At 33.9% G+C, this 19843-nt stretch overlaps 1 protein-coding gene across 10 annotated transcripts in view; it reads left to right on the plus strand.

Annotated features, from left to right (window-relative positions):
* Nucleotides 1-19843, plus strand: part of LOC106126120 (muscle M-line assembly protein unc-89) — a 78505-nt gene that overhangs the window by 22086 nt on the left and 36576 nt on the right. For 7 of the 10 annotated variants that reach the window (XM_013323594.1, XM_013323593.1, XM_013323592.1 and 4 more), the window contains exons 17-30: nt 101-272; nt 344-530; nt 827-841; nt 920-1250; nt 1491-2814; nt 3134-3263; nt 10171-13887; nt 14406-15320; nt 15954-16003; nt 16222-16307; nt 16390-16610; nt 18197-18271; nt 18385-19130; nt 19205-19265. In XM_013323594.1, coding sequence (XP_013179048.1) covers nt 101-272; nt 344-530; nt 827-841; nt 920-1250; nt 1491-2814; nt 3134-3263; nt 10171-13887; nt 14406-15320; nt 15954-16003; nt 16222-16307; nt 16390-16610; nt 18197-18271; nt 18385-19130; nt 19205-19265 — 8030 coding nt within the window. The remainder of the gene's footprint in view (nt 1-100; nt 273-343; nt 531-826; nt 842-919; nt 1251-1490; nt 2815-3133; nt 3264-10170; nt 13888-14405; nt 15321-15953; nt 16004-16221; nt 16308-16389; nt 16611-18196; nt 18272-18384; nt 19131-19204; nt 19266-19843) is intronic. The other 3 variants (XM_013323586.1, XM_013323591.1, XM_013323587.1) reach the window with 3 other exon arrangements.

Raw genomic sequence — 19843 nt, forward strand, 5'->3', positions numbered from 1 at the left:
GTATTTTATTGATTTAACGTTCTATTTGTAATTCCAAAATGCGCTATGCTGAACTCTACAACTTTAAATAATTGAAGTGAGTTTCCTTTTTCGTTATCAGAGCACCAGAACAGAAAATGGAAGAGACAAAAGAGCGTTGTGCGCCTGTTTTCGTAAGTCGTCCCGAACCAGTGACTGTTGAAGAGGGCGAGTGGGCAAGATTTTGCTGCCGAGTCACGGGCCATCCTAAGCCACGTGTCATGTGGTTAATCAACGGAAACACCATTGTTAATGTAAACATTTTTCATATAAATTTGTGGTTATTATTTAAATTAACTAGTATTTAATGATTTCATAATTATAGGGTTCGAGATATAAACTGACGTACGATGGAATGTATCATTTCGATATACCTAAAACTAGACAATACGACACTGGCAAAATTGAGGTTATAGCCAGGAGCTCAGTGGGCGAAGCCGTGGCCACAACGGAACTAAAAGTGGTACCGAGACACGATGATTATAGAAGTGTTCTTAAAAATGCACCAAGACGTAAGTACATTCACACATCATTATGTTGCGCATTGATTGATATTTACATAAATATATTCAATAACCATATATTTACATACTATTTACTCATCAAAATATTACAAAAAATTAGGTATTGATGAAATGTTAACAAGGCAACGCTTTTGATATGCTTCTTTAACACGTTACTGACTCACGCACACATCCACACACCGCTTAAGCACAAACAATAATCCCCCGCTTCCTTTTGTCCTCAACTTAACCTGTACTCTTCCGATGCTGCGCTGCTAAACAACCTGCTTCTACCGGCTTACCAGCAGTTTATATAGAAGGTATGTTGTGATATAAATAAAAATAAAATTAACAAAATCACAAATGTATAAATACTAATCTATATTTTATACGAACAGCTTGGTACGACGAAACGACACAATATCAACGCACTGGTACAGAACTAGAGAAAACATTTGAAGAAAGGCAAGTGATGCAACGACAAGGTGTTATTGACCATAGACCTGAATTGAAACCGAAGATCATCAAGGAACCAGAAACAGAATGGCAACAAACTGTTAAAAAGAAGAAGAGCGAAGAATATTACAACAAACTTCAAGAACTTGAAAATGAACAAGTCGTTAAAGAAAGCAGAATGAGAGAATCCTCTCATCAATATGCTGTTCCTGGTGAAAAGGTCACAAGCAGCTCAGTGGCAAGATCAATGGCCCAAAAATATGAAGACAATTTGTAAGTAGTTACAAATATAAACTCAGTTTTATTTCATTATTTTTCTCTGAATTAATTTAATTTTAAATATAAAAGGATGCGTAACCAGATTGGCATACACCGATCGTCAACTTAATAATACTTGTAAATTATTACCAGCTACTATGTTTGTTACCTTCAAACTTATGCAATCAGCATAACCTTGCAAAGCTTTATATCTTGAGTGTTAATATTTTTATTAAATTATTTATTTTGTTACAGAGAACAAACTGAAGAAGTAGTGGAGAAGCAAGTACAAAAGAAAACCTTTAAGCCGAGAATTCCAGAACCATCGGAATCTAGTGTTCACGGCAAGGAAGTGCATGTAGCCAAACAAAAACAAATTCAAAAGGAAGTTATCGGCGACACTGAAATCACCCGCAAAATTGTTTCAACGGAAACAACTGAAGTTGAACATAAGGGACAAACTCATGAACGAGTCGTTGAAGGACCGGTGAAGCCTTGCACACCACCTGTCTTTACAAAGAAGATGCAACCATGCCGTGCCTTCGAGCATGAACAGGCAAGATTTGAAGTTGAATTTGATGGCGATCCATTACCTACTATCAAATGGTATAGAGAAAACTTCCCAATTAAAAATTCTCCAGATTTCCAAATTCACACCTTCAGTACAAAGTCTATACTGATTATTCGACAAGTTTTTGTTGAAGATTCTGCTGTTTTCGCGGCTGTTGCTGAAAATAGAGGCGGCACTGCTAAATGTAGCGCTAATTTGGTAGTCGAAGAACGTAGGCGTCAAACTAGAGGTGAAACAATACCTCCCAGTTTCACTTTAACAGCCCAAAATGTTAACGTCACTTCTGGACAATTGGTGCGATTCGACACGAAAGTTACTGGTACTAAGCCAATAGATGTTTATTGGCTAAAGAACGGCAAGAAGGTTCAGCCAGATATTAAAAATAAAATCCTTGAAGAAGATGGCACATACACGCTTCTTATCTTGGAAGCGTATCCAGCAGACTCGGGTAAATACGAATGCGTTGCAATCAATAACGCTGGTGAAGCAAGATGTGACGCCGAATGTCTGGTAACTGCACCTGCTACTAAAGAAAAGCCTAAGCCGCAAACTAAGGTTGCTAATTCACCTCCAGAAATAATTGAACCTCTTAAGGACAGAGTGGTAACTGAAGGACAAGCTATTGAATTCGTTTGTAAGATAGTTGGTAAACCAATTCCAACTGTGCAATGGTACAAGGGTGATAAATTGATAAAACCATCGAAATACTTCCAAATGTCTAGAACTGCTGATGACTACACTTTGCGTATATCGGAAGCTTTCCCAGAAGATGAAGGCGATTACAAATGTGTCGCTTATAATTCAGCTGGAAGAGTTACTGTATCTGCTAAATTGAAGGTGATTCAGCCTGATCAAGCTGATAATCTGCCGACACTTACATCGCTACGTGACGTCACAGTTTACGAAGGAGAACCGGCACAATTCAAAACAAATATCAGTAGCAAAGTCAAACCAACTATTCAATGGCTTCGGGAAGGAGCACTCATCCCCGAAAATCCTGATTTTGAAGTAAGTATTGTAAATAAATACATAAAAAAAAATTTTAGCTCTTTTAAAACTGTGAACAGTCATTATCAGCAGTAGAATCTTCTTTAAAATATTAGTTACTACTAATATTTTAAAGAAGATTAGATAGTTACTACTAAAAATAAAAATAGACGTAAATTAGAAGTCATGCGATTTGTCTAATGATTGATGGATTGAAAACACTTACTCTTTTTTTCTTTTCTTTAACGTAACGTTATTAATGACCAGAGTTAATTGTTCATCTACTGAACAAACAACTGAAACAAACAACTTCAATGTATGTCATTCTCTTATTTTCCAGATGATTCACGAAGGCAACAACGCTTACTTGGTCATCTATAACACTTACGAAGAAGACAGTGGCACGTTCACGTGTCGCGCAACTACTGCCGCCGGCCAAGTTGAGACTTCGGCAAAACTAGTCGTCAAAAGTAAGACATAGATACAGGCAGCGAGCTCGCGTCGCGCACTTTAATCCATTAATTTAGTGTTTCTTTGTTTCATCTCTATACCTCAATGAGATCGGGTGAAAACTACTATCACATAGGACTACTAAGTTGACAAGCGAAATACAACATCATTTTACAATACTTCACACAATCGTAGCGGTTCCGCAGTAACGATTCCGCCCGCTTCCTAGTTTATCGTCTAGTCGTGATTGTATGGCACATAGACTTCCGCGTACTTAGTCATATGTAGAGCATTGCGACCGGTTCCAGTTGCCTCCCGGCACAGCTGCCCTATCGGGCGTATCAACACCAATGAAGGCGTCAATAATACGCGTACTCCTAACAATTTCATGGATTCGAATGTAAATTTAACTCCGTCAAATTTGCGCGAATTTCACGCATCTAACAATGCTGTATATATAAGCTTTTTGTGTAAACAGTCCTAGTAATTCGAGGAGACAAGCCACCGCTGGAGTGTGGACAACGAGCACCGAGACACGACCTCTATTATACGTTTTGTATATACATACGTAACATGTGATTAACACGAACACAAATATTATACAGTTGTTTTTTTGTTTTGCTTTTACCGCTACGATGTCTACTAAATGTTTTCGATATTCAAGACATATATGGTAAATAAATAAATAAAGAAAACAAACATAATTATTATTCGATAAATATATGCCGCGCTTCAGGGCAATTTTTCAAATGTATTTTTCACCCAATACTCTTACATTAATTCAAGCCTGTGCTTAAATGATTTATTTCGCATTATTAACAAACAAATTTGGATTTAATGCTTTTGGTGTAAAATTGAGGTCGAATTTTTAAATGTATTGCAAACGATCTCACTTCTACTCGTACTTTTTATCTCTTTTCAAAACACCGCATTCATTTTCACAGTGTTTTTACATCATTATTAATTCCATTTAATTATAAAAAAGATCATGTATTTAACCGATTAATCCTCATCGCAACCACATTATAAAATTTTGCCTAGTAAATCATATAACATAATAAATTTAAATTAAGATTTGTCCAGCATGATTGTTTGTTGTAGCCGGTTAAGATATTTGCGGGTGAAGTTTTGTCGCACTTAACACAGACAATGCTCTTGGGAGGCGGTAAGTTTCGTGCCGTCCTTAGATCTTCCAATACTTTAAAATATCAATGCTACGCCCGCGCCGCGCCGTATCTTTTTTGAGCGCGATTTTAAGGTTATATGAATTCAGCGTATGACGGTGCATTGGGCTGTGGCTGGATCGTTCTCGCGATACGTAATCAATCCCTACTTACGCTGTCAACTCTCCTATGACAAAGAAACATAAACTTACATTAGTCGCTCCACCTTTGCGACTAATCAATTAAATAAAGTACGCACGCATTTCTTGTCTTGCCAGTTTCTATGTTTTGACAAAACACTGCCGTTTTTGATGACCTAATGTTTTCTGCAAGTACAAATCCAAATTGAATGAGATTTATAGTTTAACTTTTCAGTAAACTTTAACTATGTTTTTTTTTAAGTGCACGATATTGTTGAAATTAAATTGTGTTGTATGTTTCACCTAAATGTATTATTAGATGTGACAGTTTTTATCACATAATATTTCTAGTGCCTACCTATCCATATTTAATATATTTATGACACAAATTTTGTATGTTACCTTTATGTGAAAACTGTTGAATAAATGCTATAAATTAATGACCACTTTGCATTATTCTGTACACTTGGCGACGAGTATACCTCGTATCCATTCCTAATACATACAGACACATTCACAAAATATATAACATTATGTACTTTTACTTTTAAACGCATAAAAATATCATTGTAGTTTTTTTTTAATAAATTCGCGTTCGACAAACGCTTTTATATACTACCAGTATTGGTTATAATAAAAATTTAGTACTCATATCATTCACTCAAAATTTTTATAGTTTTAATAATCTAGATTTTTTTTCTTTGCTACTGTTGTAACTAAACAGTTAATTAACTATTCTAATATAGTTTGTAATCACTTGCGAGTGATCCTTATTAACTAATTATGAACTCACCAACCTTTTTTTTTACATGAAATTTTTACTTCTTTTGTATGTTTATGAGTAGTTATTAACATTATGCCAAGTATACAATTAATTAATTAAAATTATTAAAACACATTATTGACAGCAACACAGATTTGTTAGTTAGAAATTACTTCTACGCAAAAAAAAAGATGAAAATAACTAATACTATGGAAAACAATATATCGACGACCATAGGAGCCTTATTCACTCTTAAATATAGATGGAATCGTAAGTATTGGTAAGCTGGACTTCGTATATCCGGAAATAAGGACATAATTAGGTCAAATGGTATCAAGGTATAGCCATAGTAGCAATGAATTCTCATAATTTGGTAATACGTAAGAGTGGAGTTAAGTTCAACGTATTTAAACAATGTTTTGAGTTTTAGTGAGAAAGAGTCACGATATTTATGAGAGAGAGAGAGAAAGAGAGTGGTAAGTAAAGATTAAAATAATAGGGGAAGTGTGAGTGGTGGCATTTGAGATTGGTTTTATGTTCTGGGTTTTTATAACAACCAGCGGCGGAGTTATTGACAAACAAAAGAAAAACAATCAGACGAATTGAGAACCTTCTCCTTTTTGAAATCGGTTAAAAATAAGATTTTGTTTTTATGTAATTTTTGGTCGTTATCTCTGATGTTTCGAATATAAATAAGAATGTAAAGAGGGTAGGAAAATTCTGTCCCATTTTGATGAAATTGTTAATAAGTTTTTGTGATTTCAGATACTAAATCCGGATCATGATGAACGGATCTTCAAAACGTGATATTAAATAAATTATTTGATATTTATATTCATGTAACTTTACGATTCCAAACCAAACTAATGACGTCATCCTCAAAAGTATTTAGATTATGTAACCTTCATGTACTGACTTTAGGTTGTTATGTTAAAAAATATTTTAAGCTTCCCAAACCAGTCTGATTAAGTAGCTGAATAAACCCACCATAAGTTTCTCATCTTTCAACCCAAATCTGTAATGTCCTCGCTATGTTTCAAGATCAGTACTGCAGTCTGGTCTAAACTCCTAACTTGATTAGTAATTACTTACCAAAGTCTTTAAAATATATACGGTAAAATTGGTGCGTCTGTATGTAATGTTAAAATTATATTTTCATACATATTTCGTACACAACATTATGTATTTCGGTTACAATTTTTAAAACTTTCCTGTGTCCGCATTTCCAAGTTTGTTCCGGGTAATCTCCGAAACCGCTGGACCGATTTTGACGGGATTTTTAACAGGCACAGGCTATTTTTTTAAATCCACGCTGACCAAATTATAACCTATAAAAATCTACAGGATGATAGAAAATGACATAAAAGAAAAACATGACAGTACGAAAGGGAACTTGTGACATTTAATTGACAGGAGGTCGCCAGTACTTAATTTAGTTTGACTTACGCCCACCGGATAACCTTGTTGGTCAATATTAATAAACTGCAAACTATTTGTCAGAACGTTTTTACAGAAAAACTTTTAATCATATTGTTTTCTTGTTACGACGTATGAAAATCGCACAACAGACATATATATTTTTTAAATACGTAGGTAGATATACCAAATTGACTAATTTACCTCAAAATATCTTATATCTGATTTGACCATTAATGTATGAACAGGAAACTGATAAAGTTCGTTCATACAATATATAAATTCCTAATGCCATGTTTTTGTTTATTCAATGCTTAATATACTTTTAGACGACTTTACAATTTTGTGCGATTTCAAAAATATTCAAAAACTAGTAGTTAATTCAGCAGAATCTTATTGGGAACAGTTATATCTAGTTTTGTCTTAACAAAGATAGTATTTATCGTTTATGAATGTATAACATATATTTTTGTATGTATTTGAAAGGAGAAAGATATAGTATATTTTTCAGTGTCATAGTTGTAAGGTCTATCTTATTATCGAGTTTTTAGTATAGTTTAGTCCCCTTTATTAATCGGGATTGAATCTTTTGTTTAATTTATTAATATTTATGGTAATTTTAACATTTACGGTCAGACATATTTGTATGGATTAGTACACTTCGAATTAGTAATGTATGGAAGAGATGGGTTTACAAGACTTGACAGTAAAATTGTCTGAGGCCTATTGTTTGAGAAGGAGGCATTTTTCTGTTACAATATAAAAGTACCAATGGTTCTGGTAAGATGTAAGGATGAATGAAAAAAGAAAATCTTCTATTAAGTCCTAATCTACGAATTTTAGTGATCGAACCTCAATTTTTTAGTATTTTCTTTGCCATTTAAATGGATCGACGGTATTAAGAATAGTAACCGATAACCATGAATGCGTAGTTACATGAATTTAGAAAATTTATAATTTTTCTAGTATCGTATCAACATATATTTTTAATGAACATTTTTTACTATATATATATATATATATATATATATCGCAAGGATGGCAATTTTCAAGTAATGTTTAAGTGGTCTCAAACGTGATATGAAATAATTTTGACACTATAATTATTGGCAACATCCCGTAGCGTACCGTTCACTCGCGTTCGCTATCACTGTTTTTTCGTATTACATATAGAATTTTGCAGCCAGTGACGTGTGCAAAATACTTAGTGCCATTGGTTCGCCATCCCTGCCATAGTTAATAACATCTTTAAAAAGCAATGAAGATAAAAGTAGAACAAAACCTTATAGTGAATTTAATGAATGTGAATTTGTATGTATTTCATTCGTGACAGTCTAAAACTGTGGTTCCCAAACTTATTTTGTCTACTGCCCATTTTGAGAATAAATGTTTTTTTAGCGCCCCCTTATTTTCACATATTTGAAAACCAATAGAACTTCAAATTAAATTAATTAATTATTGTGACCTATATATGTATATTAGCGGAGAATTCTAAACGAAACTTTTACTATAACCCGCAACTTGAGACCTGCAGCGCCCACTAGGGGGTGTTATCGCCTTTGGGAACGACTGGCCTAAAACCTAAACGGCTGACCCGATTTTCACGAATAAGATGCATTCGTTTTATTATCCGGAGTTTTATAAGTTATTTTCCATCGTCACCAAACACGTGTAGTAGAGTAGGAAGTAAAATCCTAAATAGTGATAAACAAGTCCAAATCACAGTCCTTAATTTTTTTTGTCTCTTAAATCAATAAAATTTTTTAATAAATGTTTTAAAAAGCAGTAAAATTGCTCAATTTTCTCAATTACTTATGTATATGTACTTCTATTATTATAGGACAGTATTAGAATTTTATATATCTCAAATATAGAGTATATAGTTTTAGACATTATTAGTTAGAACGCTTTGGCGCGAATGACGTGCTTTCGTTACGAGGTCCAGTGTCAGAATGAATAATGAGGGGACATAAACGTTGACATTTTAGTAAGCCTACTGTTAGGTCAATACTCTGGCACATTTTCGGATTTTCTTCCTAACAATAGTAACCGTTAACGGAAGAGATTTTTTTAATACATGATAAAATGGTAAATTTTGCTTTATACCAATCTGATTATGTTTCTCTTACGCAAAGGACTTATAACCCATTACCACCGTGTGTGTTTGTGCGTGCGTGTGTGTGTGTGTGAGAGGGTGAGTGTGAGTGCGTGTGTGTGAAGAATATATGTCCACTCTTGAACCTGAATACTGTTTGGTTTATTAGCAACCTGCTCCAGTTTCTCTGCAGACAATACAATTAAAAATAAGTAAATAGCATACAACAAACACTAGTCAATTTTTAAATCGGTTCTGATTAAGTAATTATTGAATTAAAAAAACAACAATTTATAAAATTTCTTCTCTATTTTACTATAAATAAAAAAGCGAATGTTTGGATGTATGGATGGATGGATGTCTGTCCGAAGGTATATCCAGAACGGCTTAACGGATCTCGATAAAATTTGGCATGGATGTAGAACATAGTCTGGAGGAACACATAGGCTACCAATTAAGTTGTTTTCTTAAAACCGCGCGAACGGAGTCGCGGCCTAGTATATTATAGATGCGAATATTTGCATGTATGGATGGGTTTTGTTAGAAGGTATCTCTAGAACGGCTGCATGGATCTCATTGCAATATGGCATACATTGTTGGAAAAAACACATAAGCTAATATTTAAGTTTTCTTCTTAATTCCGCGCGGACCGAGTCGCGGGCGACAGCGAGTATTGGAAAAATTTTAAATAATCATGATTGTGACGGCGCATATTGCAAACGCTACAACAACATTATGGAATCATCAAAATTACTGATTTATACTATTTCATATTTAATCTTTTACTTATTTTAATATAGTAAACTAACAAATGTTTTTCTAATTTACCTTCCTAAAAAAGTGATATATCCCTAAACAAACAATGTACTGATTGAACTAAAACCAATATACCAGAAAAACGGCTAAAACACTTACGTATGTTCATCCGTTTAGTCAATTGTAGCTCTCATAAACAATAATCACAGTTTAACATCATCTTCCTGGCCTTATCTTACTCATGTGGGGTTGGAGCACAGTGTTTTTAGTCCTTAATGTTTTGGATTAATTTTTACGGCCGCCAGCCAGTCACAAACCCTATTTGGAAAATAAAAAAAATAATAATATGAATCTTTTAATATAAATAAAAAAAAATTACGGAACAAACTCACTAAATATAGCTAAATAATCACATGAATTATATTCTAAACATTAATTACAATTATTATTTAAATTCGTATAAAAACTATAAAATGTTGACAACGATTTTTGTTACGTATGTCCACACGTTATATTTCATTTTATGGAATTAGTTTTTTAATTTTTATGACAACATATTTATTTACTTTCTTAAAAGCTTTTACTTCTTTTCAGAAACTCAAAAACGCAGAAGCAGTAAAACAATAAAGTATAAAACGGATACTATTGACAAATCAGAAGATGCGACAATAATTACCAGTCAATCTTTGTATCAAACTACTGAAGATAGCAATATTCTAAAATTGGATAACGTTCAAGATGTAAATACGAGGAAAGTACAAAATGTTCCATGGCGTACTCAGACTACAGAAGATGTAAATATAATACAAAAAGAAACTTTAGAAGTAAAGCATTGGAGAAAACCCCGTCAAGAAGATGCAAAAAAACTACAACAATTTACTGAAGAATCATCAAGTATTATTTCTAAAAGCACTATAGAGATTGATGAAGACATAGTCAAAAAAGATATTCAAGAAACTAAGGCCCTCGAAACACGGGCATGGAGAAAACCGAGACCCGAGAATGTAGAAACTAAATCTGAAATAATTGAAACAACTAAAGAAAGTGAATTGCTTAAAGAAAGAGATACAGTCAAGGATACTGAAACGAGATATTGGAGAAGGCAAAAGCCGGCAAATGTTGAATCTGTTCATGTAGAATCAGATAAAACAATTGAGGAAACCGTTACATCTCAAAAACAACAAAAACCGAAACCCGAAGTTTACAAGCGAGATGATATAGTGCCATGGACGCAGGAGGCAATTAAATTGAAGCCAACAAAAGTTGAAAAAACACCGGTAACACGAGAAAAATTGGAAGATGTATCCCTACGACAAGTGAGAAAAGAATCTATCCAAAAAGTGGAGACTTTTGTCATTGATGAAGCTTTGACATCTGAAGAAAATACTGTTGTATTAAAGTTGCACGATACGTCAGAGGTGCCGGTTGTAAAACCTTTATCGGAAGATAGTGAGAAACTTAATGAAAAGGAGAAACCAAAAGATGTTTCTTGGCGTGTTGGAAAACAAAAACAAAAAATTGAGCAAGTAAGAAAAGAAACCACGTCAGTCGTCGCTGAGGATAAACTAGAACATGAATCACAGATCCAAATACAGCCCACGCCTAAAAATCTTCTGCCGAAACACGAAACACCAGAGCAAGCAGAGGCACCCTGGCGACGCGGAAAAAAACTAACTAAACAACAAGATACTGTAACAGAAGAAGTTTCTGTTACAAACGTTGACAAAAACACTTTATTCCTAGAAAAGACAAAGGAATTAGATGTACCTGAGTCTGATCATAAAGTACTTACGAAAACCCAGGATGAAGAAACAAATTTGACAAAAGTTCCGTGGCGTACAAGCAAGAAATTATCCGAGACGCAACAAATTAAAGAAGATATTATCGAGACTACTATGCAAGTCCGAGAAGAAGATAGGAAGAAGAAACAGATATCTAAAGATCTGCAAAAACAAGTAGAAGAACAACAGGAGCAAGTAATTTTAAAACCAGTTAAGAGACAAAAAATAATTGAAGAACAGCAGCCGGAAGAAGTGCATCTTAAACCTGTAAAGGTAGAGAAACATGTAGAGGAAACTGTGATCACAGAAACTAAACAAAAGAAGAAGACAAGAATGGAGAAACCTGCTGAAGAAAAGGTGGAGGAAGTCATTTTGAAACCAGTTAAGAAAACAAAAGTACCTGAGGAAGAAAAGCCTGAAGAAGTGCATCTTAAACCTGTGAAGATAGAAAAACAGGAGGAAGAAACTGTTATAACAGAAACCAAAGAAAAGAAGAAACCACGAATGGAAAAACCAGCAGAAGAAAAAGTGGAGGAAGTAATTTTGAAACCAGTAAGGAAAACAAAAGTACCTGAGGAAGAAAAACCTGAAGAAGTGCATCTTAAACCTGTAAAGGTAGAGAAACAGGTAGAGGAAACTGTGATCACAGAAACCAAAGAAAAGAAGAAGCCCAGAATGGAGAAACCTCCTGAAGAAAAGGTGGAGGAAGTCATTTTGAAACCAGTTAAGAAAACTAAAGTACCTGAGGAAGAAAAGCCCGAAGAAGTGCATCTTAAACCTGTGAAGGTAGAGAAACAGGTAGAGGAAACGGTTATCACAGAAACCAAAGAAAAGAAGAAGCCACGAATGGAAAAACCAGCAGAAGAAAAGGTGGAGGAAGTCATTTTGAAACCAGTTAAGAAAACGAAAGTACCTGAGGAAGAAAAACCTGAAGAAGTGCATCTTAAACCTGTAAAGGTAGAAAAACAGGTAGAGGAAACTGCGATCACAGAAACCAAAGAAAGGAAGAAGACAAAAATAGAGAAACCTGCAGAAGAAAAGGTGGAGGAAGTAACTTTGAAACCAGTTAAGAAAACAAAAGTACCTGAGGAAGAAAAGCCTGAAGAAGTGCATCTTAAACCTGTAAAGGTAGAGAAACAGGAGGAAGAAACTGTAATAACAGAAACCAAAGAAAAGAAGAAGCCACGAATGGAAAAACCAGCAGAAGAAAAGGTGGAGGAAGTCATTTTGAAACCAGTTAAGAAAACGAAAGTACCTGAGGAAGAAAAACCTGAAGAAGTGCATCTTAAACCTGTTAAGGTAGAGAAACAGGTAGAGGAAACTGTGATCACAGAAACCAAAGAAAGGAAGAAGACAAAAATAGAGAAACCTGCAGAAGAAAAGGTGGAGGTAGTAACTTTGAAACCAGTTAAGAAAACAAAAGCACCTGAGGAAGAAAAACCTGAAGAAGTGCATCTTAAACCTGTAAAAGTAGAGAAACAGGTAGAGGAAACTGTGATCACAGAAACTAAAGGAAAGAAGAAGCCAAGAATGGAGAAACCTGCTGAAGAAAAGGTGGAGGAAGTCATTTTGAAACCAGTTAAGAAAACAAAAGTACCTGAGGAAGATAAGCCCGAAGAAGTGCATCTTAAACCTGTGAAGATAGAAAAACAGGAGGAAGAAACTGTAATAACAGAAACCAAAGAAAAGAAGAAGCCACGAATGGAAAAACCAGCAGAAGAAAAGGTGGAGGAAGTAATTTTGAAACCAGTTAAGAAAACAAAAGTACCTGAGGAAGAAAAACCTGAAGAAGTGCATCTTAAACCTGTAAAGGTAGAGAAACAGGTAGAGGAAACTGTGATCACAGAAACCAAAGAAAAGAAGAAGCCACGAATGGAGAAACGTGCTGAAGAAAAGGTGGAGGAAGTCATTTTGAAACCATTTAAGAAATCAAAAGTACCTGAGGAAGAAAAGCCCGAAGAAGTGCATCTTAAACCTGTAAAGGTAGAGAAACAGGTAGAGGAAACTGTGATTTCAGAAACCAAAGAAAAGAAGAAGCCACGAATGGAAAAACCAGCAGAAGAAAAGGTTGAGGAAGTCATTTTGAAACCAGTTAAGAAAACAAAAGTACCTGAGGAAGAAAAGCCCGAAGAAGTGCATCTTAAACCTGTAAAGGTAGAAAAAGAGGTAGAGGAAACTGTGATCACAGAAACCAAAGAAAGGAAGAAGACAAAAATAGAGAAACCTGCAGAAGAAAAGGTGGAGGAAGTAACTTTGAAACCAGTTAAGAAAACAAAAGCACCTGAGGAAGAAAAACCTGAAGAAGTGCATCTTAAACCTGTAAAAGTAGAGAAACAGGTAGAGGAAACTGTGATCACAGAAACTAAAGGAAAGAAGAAGCCAAGAATGGAGAAACCTGCTGAAGAAAAGGTGGAGGAAGTCATTTTGAAACCAGTTAAGAAAACAAAAGTACCTGAGGAAGAAAAGCCCGAAGAAGTGCACCTAAAACCTGTGAAGATAGAAAAACAGGAGGAAGAAACTGTAGTCACAGGTACTGTTTCATCTATATTTTTACTTCTTAATCGATTACTTTGGTAAAGTGTTAGTTGTCTTTGTGCAAATCGTGATATCAACGATTGTATATACTTACTTATATTATTATCATACGTTATTAAAAGCCAATTATATGCTTGGAACTTAAACGAAGTTTTGAACAAGAAACCACAGATGCATGGCAACTACATATTTTGCATTTACAGACTTACAGTTTAAGTAGTAGGTATATGTGTGTTATTTAAATATAATTGTTATATTTTCTTAAGTTCTGCTTTTATTTAATCTATGTTACTTTTAAATAAGTTTTTTAAGTAAATGAATCATTATGTAGAACTGCAATTCCAATTAGGTAATGATACAAGCTGTAATACCATAACGTTATTAATAGTGTTATGATATCAAGTAGTATCATTTGTTCAAAATTATTAGTTAAAGCGCTAGTAAAAAGAGGACGTCAAGGTAATTAGGGGTCATTGTTCTACCTAAAAAAATAACTATATCAACTATTTTCAGAAAAAGGACCGATAATAACTGGGTTTTTAAAAGCACTAAAGATCGAAAGTAATTATGATTTTGATTTATCTGCCACATTTAAAGCCCCAAAACAAAGTATTGTGAAGTGGTTTCGTAATGGTCATGAATTAGAACAAACTGATGATTGTTTAATAGAAACAACGCATGGAACTTCGAATTTGAAAATTAAAAATGTTGATAAAACAAAGGCTGGGAAATATGAAATTGTTATTGAAAGTATTGATGGTCAAATTGCAAAATCAGCTTGCTCAGTGAAGTTAAAGAAGGCTACGGATGTGGATGATGATGTACAACCACCTGTATTTGTGAGATATTTGCAACCACGGTCGATAAAATTAGGGGATACAATTTTGCTGGAAACTGAGGTTATCTCCTCTCCAAATGCTTCCTTCCAATGGTTCATCGGCAACATAGAAATAATGTCTTATATAAAAGAACAGAAATTAAATAACGTTTGTCTCACTAACAGAGAAAATATATCCTGCCTATGCATTGAAAATATTAGTGAAGAATTCATAGGAGTATTCACATGCAGAGCTGAGAATTTTGCTGGATCTGTTTCTTGTTCTGCTAGTATCATACTGGAAAGTGATATGGAAAAATCAATTGGAATGGCTCCTCATTTTACAAATCCTCTAAAATCATTAATCGTAATGGATGGAGAACCAATAGTGTTAACATGCGAAGTTATAGGAAAACCACATCCTAAAATAGTTTGGTATCGGAATGGGGAAGTAATTCAATATGAAAAGGATGTATCAAAAGCTAGACAAGAAAACGGAATGTGTGAATTATGTATTAAAGAAGCTTTCCCAGAAATGTCAGGAATTTATATCTGTGAAGGAAAAAATAGTTATGGAACATGTAGCAGTGAATGCGTTGTTAATGTAGAAGGTAGTTACATTTGGTTACATGATTGCATGAGGTGAAAATAGTGATCTGCATGTTGGAGGCGTCAAAAAGTGAAACAGTGCACTGTTCAATAACAAGTTCATAGAAATAACTTTCATACTTTACACTGGCCATGCATCTGTAGAATATTAAAATTATGAAGATTGACTTTTTATAACATTATTTGGGTAAAAAAAACCACGGAACACATAGTTTGTTTTAGCACTTAAAAAAATCTTTTTCAATGGATGAGATTCTAAGCTTTTGAATATTAGTTGCGCAACAAACATATAGCTTAGCATTTAGCTATTAAGGCTTTACAGTTCTTAATTATTTCAGAGCTTTTTAGTGCAATTCTTTCTTCTTAAGAAAAGTGTGACATGCCTTAGATTTTAACAGTAAGACCTCTGTTCCACTAAGCGGATAGACACTTGGGACTAATTTCTATAGCGCTTGCGTATTCTATTTCTGCGTTCGGTACCACGACTGCTATAGAAAATGAATGATGTTCGCGGCTAATCGCTTCGTGGAAAATGGGTGTTAGTTTTGGAAACCGAAGGATACTTTTAATTGAGATAAGAACCTCGACCAAACTCATGGACCAAAACATGCTATATTAATTCTTACTTTTTTTAGCTTACGAATATGTACCCAGCGCATCTGAAGAAGACGTTCTAAGCGACGAGGTATTTTTTTTTATTTTTAACTATTTTTGTGTGAAAGTCAAATTAACGACTACACGTTACAACTCGTACGCGGAATATTTTTTAATTTAAGAATATGTGAATCCGCATTTGACACAACAGAAAACATTCTAAGAATAAGTGTTTAATAGTAAATTCTTTTATATATTGTCCTATTCTTATTACAAAAATATATATAAATCTTAAATTATTAATTACAGAAAACAAGTGATATTGAAGAATTTGCGCCACAAATTGTAAAAGCTTTACCCACAGTTGTATCTACCACTGAAGGAGAATTTACAAGGTATGAAAAATCGCGTTTAGTAACCGTCCTTTTTAAAACGTAAACATAGCGGCACAATAATATTTCGTGTTTTTTTTTATAGATTGGAAGCTAAGGCTATTGGAATGCCTAAACCAATTATTAGATGGCTGAAAAAGGGTGTGGAAATTAAACATTCCCAAGAATACCAAATAGAGGAGTTAGAAGACGGAACATCAATCTTAATGATACCTGAAACACTTCAAAATGACACTGGTGATATTGTATTTGAAGCACATAATTCATTAGGGGTTACAACAACAGTCACGGCCTTATCTGTTGAAAGTGAGTTACACGCGGCTTAAAACGGATTGTCTTTGGCTAGAATATGTCGAAATATCTTTAATTATCTTACTAATATTATAAATGCAAGTGTTTGGACGAATGGATGGATGTTTGTTAGAAGGTATCTCAAGAACGGATGTATGGATCTCGCTGAAATTTGACATAGATGGACTATTGTCTAGCTGGATACATAGGCTACTCATTTTTTTTTATTTGCGCGGACGGCGCGCGGTCAATAAAGCAATATGCAGCAAGCATATATTCGCTACAGGGTTTCAGATAGTAATCAAACATGTTATTACAAATCTTCGAATGGACAGCATACTTTGTTTATGAAGTCAATAAAAAAGGCTGTTTATTATACCGCATTTCGACCATTAATTAATATTACCCAGGTATTATAGCAATATTATTATGTATATATTATTTTACCAGATATAGATATTATTATATTTAACAGTGGTAAAGCCCGCTTTAACATCTTTGCACGAATTGGCCTGGCTCGCCCGGTGAAATACCACGATCAAACAGAAGACGGCGTGAAGTGGAAGCAATTCCGCATTTCGTCTGATGAGTGTGCGTCCCTGAGGCCTAATTTAGTCCTCTTTCCCTTCCCACTCTTTTTCTTATAAGGAAAGGATGGGAAGAAGAAGTGGACTGTCCGGATGAAAGGATACATGGGAAGGGAAAATATTTTCTTTATGTGCATCCTCTTCTCCGTCGACTAAAGTTAGGCAACGCATATGCAATTGCGTATGTCTATGGGCAACGGTCACTTCGCTATTTCAGCGATTTTAGGTGGCCGCTCGCTCGTTTGCCACCTTATGATATATAAAAAAAATACCAGTATTATTCTGTAGATATTATTATACCAGTATTTTTCTGTATATATTCGTTGTCAATATTAAACAATATTTTCCTAAAAAAATCTAAAGCACTTCACTTGAATAATATAATGAAAATCAGAATATGTTTACCACTTGTTGATTCTGTGAGATTAGATTTTGTTGTAAAATCTTTAAAAAAAATTTTTTGCCCAGATATGTATCATCAGGCTCAAGGTTTAGTCGTCAACCAAACATAACTCTTTAATTCCCGACCCCTTAAAGCCTTTCCTTGACTGATATAAAACTACTACAATACCTTATTCGAATCTACAATATTTATGGCACAAAAACATGTCACATTGTTCACAGTGTTAGTCATATCTAAAGTGTTGCCTACCACTTATTTTTAATATCTCTTTTATGACATATAAATTTTTACATACATAAACACACATCTATGTACATTTAAGACAAAATAACGGTGTTATTTTATATTTTTTTATGTGATTAAGTATTTTTAATACAAATTGAACTTTTTATCGAATTCATTGTTTATTTTTAAATTAGTTTTATCTTTAGTTTACTTAGATATCAAGTACCTCAACCTTTCGCAAAGTTTTCGATCGATCATCCAAGTTACATCCTGTATATTTTTTATTTCATTGTTGTTATTAACTAGATTTTACAAAAATGATTGCGTCTTGTTCACCGACTCAAAGTGAGTGGGACAATATGATGATGATTATTTACTGATTTCAGATATTATTGATACAAAAGACTACAAAAAACCCGAATGGGTAAAGCATAAAGAAGAGTTGAAATCTTCTGTGAAGGGTAATTCTTTTCTGTTTTGTGTTTAAATTTAAATAGTACATTTTTACAATTATTGACCTTTATTATTTATTCTTTTTGCTCTATTAATTGTATAAATTTATGTATCTACACAGTTGCTCAGCGACAAGTTCAGAAACTAGACGATAAACGATCAGACAAGACGACTACCGAAGAATCTAAAGAGGAAGTAGTACAGATTGAGGAAAGTGAAATATCAGCAAGAAGAAGCAAAATTGAAAAGACTAAAATTGATAAAAAACGTAAAGTTGAGAAAACTATTGTCAAAAAATCCGACACTCAAAAAGTTGTACAAGAAGAAATCAAGGAACAAGAATTACATGAGGACTATTCAATAACTACACATCAAGATGAAGTTGAAACAGTTCGTCCCTTAGAAAGCAATGAATTAAACAAGCATTATGGGGTAACAAAGTTAGAAGAAGATTCTCGTATGGTTGCGGAAATTAATGAGCTCCTAGAGGTTATAAATGCTAAGGAATTTGGACCCGGAGAATCTCCTCTGAGGGAATTGGCAAAAATTGGATACATGTTAAGAAGTGGCTTGACAATTGAAGAAATAGAAAGTTTATATGATTCTCAATTTTTCCCTGCTTTGCGAGTTCCTCAGTCACAATCGGCTTTGGTTAAGCTAGTTGAGCGTCAGGGCCATAGTGCGCTTATAACTGAAGTGCTTACTGAAGAGACTACTCAAGATGAACAAGCAATTGCAGCTAAAGTTGGATTTAGAGCATTCTTAAAAATGGTCGAAATGAGGCATACCTCTGTTGAAGAGGTTATTGCTCACTTTTATCCCGAAGATTTCAAACCTCGTTCTTGGGAACAAAAAGAAGCACATGAGGTATGAAGGTTAAGATAGTTAACTTATATAGTTAGTACGTTTTACAATTGCTATATTGTAATTGTTGTTTTCAGGTCGTAGAGGAAGCAAATGTTAAAAATATTGCAGAGGCGAAAACCATAAATATTAAGCAAGGTAAAAATTAATTAAATTAATCATAATATATCAAGAAATGTTCTTATCTTATTGTAAGTTAATTGTGCTTTTACTACCTGTTAAAAATTGCGCTTTAAATGGCCAAACAATATATCTGAGCGACATTTTAATCTACACGGAATTCATTACGCGTAATGTTACGATGAAACCTGCTATAAACTTATAACAACGATGTCCTTGGGCAAATAATAAAATTAAGTATTTAAGCTGACTAAACTAATCTTAAAATTATGTGACGTAGATATGTAGTTTAAGACCAGTGCTTATTTGAATTGTGCTTCTATCCTTATCCAGCCTTCGCATCAATTAACTTCGAGCGCTTGCACTTCCTCTGGAAATGTTATTAAAAAAATATTTCGTTTCGAGTAAGTACAACTAACATTCACATAAATACATTTACCATATATTACGTTAGAAAAAATCATTATTAATCAAAGGCTTAAGTAGCTAAAAATTAAGTATTATGCTATATATTTTATCTTATAAAAGTAGCAACAGTGTATTATACTTTTCAAATGAATATTAGTCAAACTTAATTTACAATACTCAAATTTCAC

This window comes from Papilio xuthus, unplaced genomic scaffold (genome assembly GCF_000836235.2).
Source record: "Papilio xuthus unplaced genomic scaffold, Pxut_1.1 DF825017.1, whole genome shotgun sequence".
NCBI lineage: Eukaryota > Metazoa > Arthropoda > Insecta > Lepidoptera > Papilionidae > Papilio > Papilio xuthus.